This window comes from Micromesistius poutassou (assembly GCF_964030765.1).
Source record: "Micromesistius poutassou genome assembly, chromosome: 5".
NCBI classification, from domain to species: domain Eukaryota; kingdom Metazoa; phylum Chordata; class Actinopteri; order Gadiformes; family Gadidae; genus Micromesistius; species Micromesistius poutassou.
Window position 1 is genome coordinate 760,116 of NC_140275.1, and position 6,000 is coordinate 766,115.

Consider the following 6,000-nt stretch of genomic DNA (forward strand, 5'->3'; position numbering starts at 1 on the left):
AATGCTTGTGTTTGAACAACATGATTTGACTAAACACTTGGTTTATCCACCCAATTAACAGAAATGGAAGATTATTAGCTGCATCCCTGCTGTAGGCTAACCAAGAGACCGTCCTGATCCCATGACCTCGCTCACGTTCTGTTTGGCTGTGTGACGCCGTCTGGACCTCCAGCCGCCCACCTCGATGTCCTGAAATCACAATTGCATCTGGTCCGATCAAGAGTTTCTCCGTGGAGAAGGCGCTCCAATTTGTCTTCAAGGCAACTTCTCCCGCCAATTTAAATCTATGTGGGAGGCTAGAGGTCGAGGCTGATCCGCGCAGCGAACGTGAGGTCACGTGATCAGGGCACTCTACAGGCTACGCTGTGGGTACCCGGACCAACGAATTGCTACGCAACAACTCAGTCCTTCATGGATGAGTGGGCTGGTCCTGATGAGGAAGTAGGTTACATTTACATACACGATTCCCCTACCCTGGAAATCCAGAGTACTCGCGAGAGCACAATTTGAGTTTGCTCAGCTAGTCACTCTGGGAACGAGCAATATAATCCCTCCCCGATGCCCCTCTCCCAACACAATAACCAATCACATCGGTGTGTCTGATATAGGCGGGCCAAACTAAATGCAGTTTTACCGATCGGATACGGCAAGTCTTATCTATTGGTTAGCTCCGCTGGTCTGGATACGTCACCCCTTGTATTCTTCTGATTGGTCGTAGTGTTATCCAATTGCGTGCAGTGATATTTTTAAATGTATGCTTGGGGCCGCCCCTCGAGTTGGGCCATTTTCATTACTCGTTGCCAGACCCTACCGCTTTCTAGATGTGGGTCTGGATTTCCAGGCTACGATTCCCCGACATGCCAAAGTGAACATGACGATGAGCAGGATTATCTTTGAGCCGTGCAGGTAATTAGAACAATCTTTATCATGGATCAGAAGGGGTTGAGGGAATAAGGTACCGGTTCTGTGGGACCAAGAGGAACCCCAGAGCTGAAAATCTGTCCATTCTGCAAACTGGACTTTCCTTATTTTCAGCTTGACCGATTTCCAATTGATTTGAGTTGAAACACCCAGACACTTTACTAATCGGAATTAATTTCCAGTAACTGTATATCATACTCTTATTGTTTGTTCCATTATTCTTGGTTTCTGTTAAATGTAATGCAGTGTTTTTTATCTGATGTGATCTAACCCAAAACAGTGTTACATAAGATGCTCACAGAATTTGACCTAGTAGTTCCCCAGATATAAGTCTGGAATTAAAAACACTGATATAATTGTATGTCCTCTTGAATACAGATCGGAAACACCAAAATACTCACTACCTCGCTGCTATGGATTCAGATTGAATGTGCATTCATTCAGGTGGAGCATGTGGACAGAAGATATTGTATACACTGATGTATTTAATTCCCCCTGCCTCTCCATTCCTGTGGCTATGCATGTTGCATACGGTGCTAATTCCCTCTCACAATTTCAGAAAACACTTGGATAATGGAGGAGAGAGAAGCAAAAAAGCAGGTGTGTGCACATGTGCATGCGTCAGTGAAATACCACATTGACATAATTTCACACATAAACATAAACAAAATATATTTTAACAAAATATTTATCTTTCTGTTGCATTTTGATTTCATCAGTACAATCAAACGTGCTCTAGAACCAAGTGAGCGACTGGAGACACAGTTGAAATGCTCCCATACAAAGTGTGAGAACGAGAATAGGCCGCCTGATTGAAAAGACGTAGGGGTAGATTACATTCACATAGATTAGATTAGAGAACGAGACGAAAAAGAGGCAAAAGATTCTCAGTAGTCATCAGTAGTGATGAAGTCTTCCCCGCTTCTATCGTTTCCCCTAGCTGTTGGACCCTGGTCTTGGCCTCTGGCTGTGTACAGAGCTCACCATCTCTCCATCTGATTGGCCTTAATCAGTTAATCATCCAACCATTCATTTAGATTGACCCGAGTATGGAGGTTATCTCGGTCTCCTGTTAATTAAATATCACTGAAGGCGTCTCTCGGCGGGGATATGGTAATGTCCTGTGAACCAACCGGCACTAAAATAACACTGTGGTCCTTGAACCAGGATATACTGTATGAATGTCCTGGCTGCCAGACCCATTCAATAAAACACTTGTTGTTTAACGCTAGACTATCAAGGTATGTGCTTTCATCAGCAAGAGAAGCATAACCCTGCCTCTAGTCTGTAACTACTTGTCGGAAGCCCTCGGTGACAGAGTGGGGATTTTGAGTGATTCGATGAATATTTATATTTGAAAATGTCAGAGAGAGAGAGAGAGAGAGAGAGAGAGAGAGAGAGAGAGAGAGAGAGAGAGAGAGAGAGAGAGAGAGAGAGAGAGAGAGAGAGAGCACGAGAAAGAGAGCGAGAGCGAGAGAGACAGAATGGCATCACTCCTGGTTACGCTGTGTAATGCATTCATTTCTGGCATGTTACCAACCAGCCTTTTGTGGAGGAAACACTTACACTATTGAACTGCCTCATTTACCTTTCAGGTGCTCCCAACGTGGAGAGCCTGGCTCTCCCCCCCTCCCTCTCTGCTTGTTAAACAGATACATTACTCTTGAGCCAAGTGCCACGGAACCTATTGCTTTGCCATTTGAAAGGTCGATGGGAAGCCAGTCTAACAAGTTTAATTACGTGTTGAATGCTCTTGTCAGCAGTGAGGTGAGTTATGGCCGCGTGGGACCGTTAATAACCGCCACCGGCGTCCTGAGTCAGCAGGCGGCCGCCCCCCCCAGCGAGGGGCCGAATCGGGAATACATCTCGGGGTCACCTCAAGACTAAAGCACATCCATAATTTCCTAACAAGCCGGGAGATTCTTTATAGGGTGGAATGGCTGTATATTATGTTAGGCCTGCCAGGCCTGGCGGGCTAATGAAGCCAAAGCCTTAGTAAAAGGCTGTTTAACCGTGACATTGATCGCCGTACGCATACGGCCCCGAGTTGAATTGGAACCCAGTCTGCTTTTGCCCCCGTGTCCCCATGGTTGCACTGAGTTGTGAACAGCGTTCAGCTTCCATTCAGGACAAGGAAAAACACACTTGTCCCTCTTTACCCAAGCACAAATGTGCACCCATGAAGATAAGCAAGCACACTTCTGTTCAACACAGAGACGTGCCTCACGTTGACTTTCAGCTTCAAAATAGGCTAATATTCAAAATAGGCTTAATTTTTTCCAGATATCTGCTTAGCTAAGTTAATAAACGCCTGTAAGCCTTGGGATCGCACTGCTGAACTTCAGCTTTCGCTCAACGAATTGGACGGTGGTGCCCGCAGCCATGTTCAGACTCACAACTCATTAAACAAATACCTACTGTGCTTGTATAACATAACATTGTAGACATATATCACACCAACTCTCCCACAAACACAATGATAGAACGTAGTGCCCACCACACTACATTGTTTCTGATCCAGTATTTACCATCTGAATTAGTTCACACTGTCCCTGACACACTTAGTTCATTGTTTTACTGTGACTATTTACAGGGAGGAGTATGACATGAGACAGATGAGCTGACCGATACATGATCTAGAAAACGCTTGGGGGAGTTTGAGTCTGGGAAAGAAAAAAGATGAGGACTTTGCAAGTTGTCTAATTGCTTGGTCATTTTCCACTTGGCTTCGGCTGCGGCTTGGAGACACTAGAAGATTCAGAGTGAAATCATATTTACTTACATTTGCCTTCCTCTCCTGCCTGTATCATCAAATGTGCATGCTCTGCAGGGGATACCATGTGCACACACGCATACAAGCACAAGACACACACACACACACACACACACACACATCTGTCTCCTTGAAGAGAAGGAAAAACACGCACGCCTTATCTTCTGAAGCGGTCCAGGAGAAAAGCGCACATCCTTTAGAAATGTCTGAAGATGATGCCAGCCAGGCTTGTTAGGTAAATTTCCCACCAACATCTGAGGTCTCTTGAGGAGAATTCACCATAACACACACCCACACACACACACACACACCAACACAACAAGCCTTTTGGTGACAGCTGGGAAAAGAAAAAAGCTAAAATTCTGATCAAAACTCCAAAACTAACCAGTATCCATTTCAAACAGAAGCATTTTCCTGAGGGGTAAAAAGCTTTGAGAGTGAGTTGTGAGAGCCCCCAGCTCCCACAGCGGACAGGAACACCCACCGAACATCAGCCAGCCAGCCCATCAAGGAGCGATACCTTATTATACCCAGTGCATACACATGCAAATGAAGGACCTGCGAATGCGTGTGCCTGTATCATCCCAGTTCCACAGCACAGGAACACCTTGGCAGACGTGTAACACACTCATGTAAGAGCTGACTGAAGACGAGCAACAATGGAGGACCCCATGGATCGCCTACATGTGGTGACAGCTGAAGCATGAAGATTGTCAACAGCGAGGTTTGGAGGAGCTTGCACGCGTCTGCCACAACAGCCCAGTGCAACGACTCAAGACGTCCACGTGATTGCGGAAGGAGCTCTACTCACAGTTTATGCAAATACTTGCAGGCGCTAGTGCCTGGGATTACTTAACGCCGCCAATGCATCAAATTTATGCTGACGGAAGCAGCGTCCGTCACAAATCGGCCCGAACTAGTTAAATGCGTGGGTCTGCCCCAAAGTTGTGGAGCTCTTTATTTTCTATTAACCAAAATGTGAAAATCCTTCCCTCAACCTGACATGTATCCTTATTTCTCCATCCTACTTTATTCTTCCTCCTTAATGCCGCACTACTCGTTTCCATCACACTTACTGGAACACATCCTTAAGGATCTCCCCCATGAGCCTCTTGGCTCTCTCTTGCTTTCCTCCTCTCGCTCTCTCTCCTGCTCCTCTCTCCAAAGTCTCTCTCTCATGCGGGTCCTCTCTTCCTCGATGTCTCTCACTCTTCCAATACCAGCAACCGCTCTCTCGCTCTCTCTCTCCGTCTCACTCTCACACATCTTTTTTTCTCTCTTTCTCTCTCACTCCTGCCTCTGTCTGATTTTGTCCTTTGTCTCTCTACCTTTGGGCTGTCTCTGGCATCTCACCAGCTCTGCTCTTTCTTTCTCACTCTGTCGCCCTTCCTTCGCACCCCACTGATGTACCTCTCACTTTTATCCATTCTCTGCACCATTCTTTGTTCCCACACACACACACTTAGTGGAACAGCGTCCTACGCTTGTCTTTTCTCTTATTCTGCGACCTGTGTGAATGTCGGAACATAAATCCAAACTCGATACTTTGTCCTTCTTGTGGTGCCCACTACACCGTCTACCGACTCTTCCGCTACCATACTACACCGCCAAACACATTGGCTTCCTGAGCGCAGTCCTCTCAGCATCCAGTGTTTAAATCCATCCCCCCATCCCCCCCCCCCCCCCCCACCAACTCCATCCAGTGTGAGCCTGGCACGATTACCAGACACGAGCACACAGTAAAAAAAAAAAAGAAGAAAAAGAGGATGGCACCTTTTCTCCCACCAGTTATATTTAGCTTGTTTCTTTCCATCCGTCTAATCACACCAAAAAAAGCTTCTTTCTCTCTACTCTTTCATAAGGCAGTTACACCCCGCCCCCGCCCCCCCCTCCCTCCACCCCTCCCTCCACCTCCCCCCCCCTCCTCCTCCTCCTCCTCTCATAATGTTCCTCGAATCCCTGGACGGCGCGTGCGGACTCTACCTTGAGCAGCCGCACGGAGGGCAGGAAGGCTGCGTGGCACAGTTTCCTGATGGTCCAGTTCATGGGCCGCGGCGCGTCCAGCTGGTTCATGGTTCCGGCGGTCCCCGGCGGGGCCCCTGGTGCCCGGCGTCTTCGCCCGGCGCCAGGTTCCGCGCGGCCCCCACGCGGGGCGCGCTAAGCGGGGAGGGGGTCTCCGACTCCAGCCAACGGAAAGCGCCTTGGTCCCAGCGCATGACCATCGAACGGGCAAGCGACGACCAGCCAGCCAGTGCCGAGGAAAAACCCTGGTTAGCCCGCGCCAGGAAAATGTACCACAGAGGAAA

General features: G+C 47.9%; 1 protein-coding gene across 1 annotated transcript in view; it reads right to left on the reverse strand.

Annotated features, from left to right (window-relative positions):
* The window catches only part of LOC311343910 (transient receptor potential cation channel subfamily M member 3-like), a gene marked incomplete at both ends in the record, with an annotated part of 55,139 nt that extends 49,372 nt beyond the window's left edge, over positions 1 to 5,767 (reverse strand). Inside the window, one exon of the mRNA XM_084468876.1 lies at positions 5,678 to 5,767. Within this exon, the coding sequence (XP_084325002.1) occupies positions 5,678 to 5,767 (90 nt within the window). The remainder of the gene's footprint in view (positions 1 to 5,677) is intronic.
* Between the last annotated feature and the right edge of the window lie 233 nt (positions 5,768 to 6,000).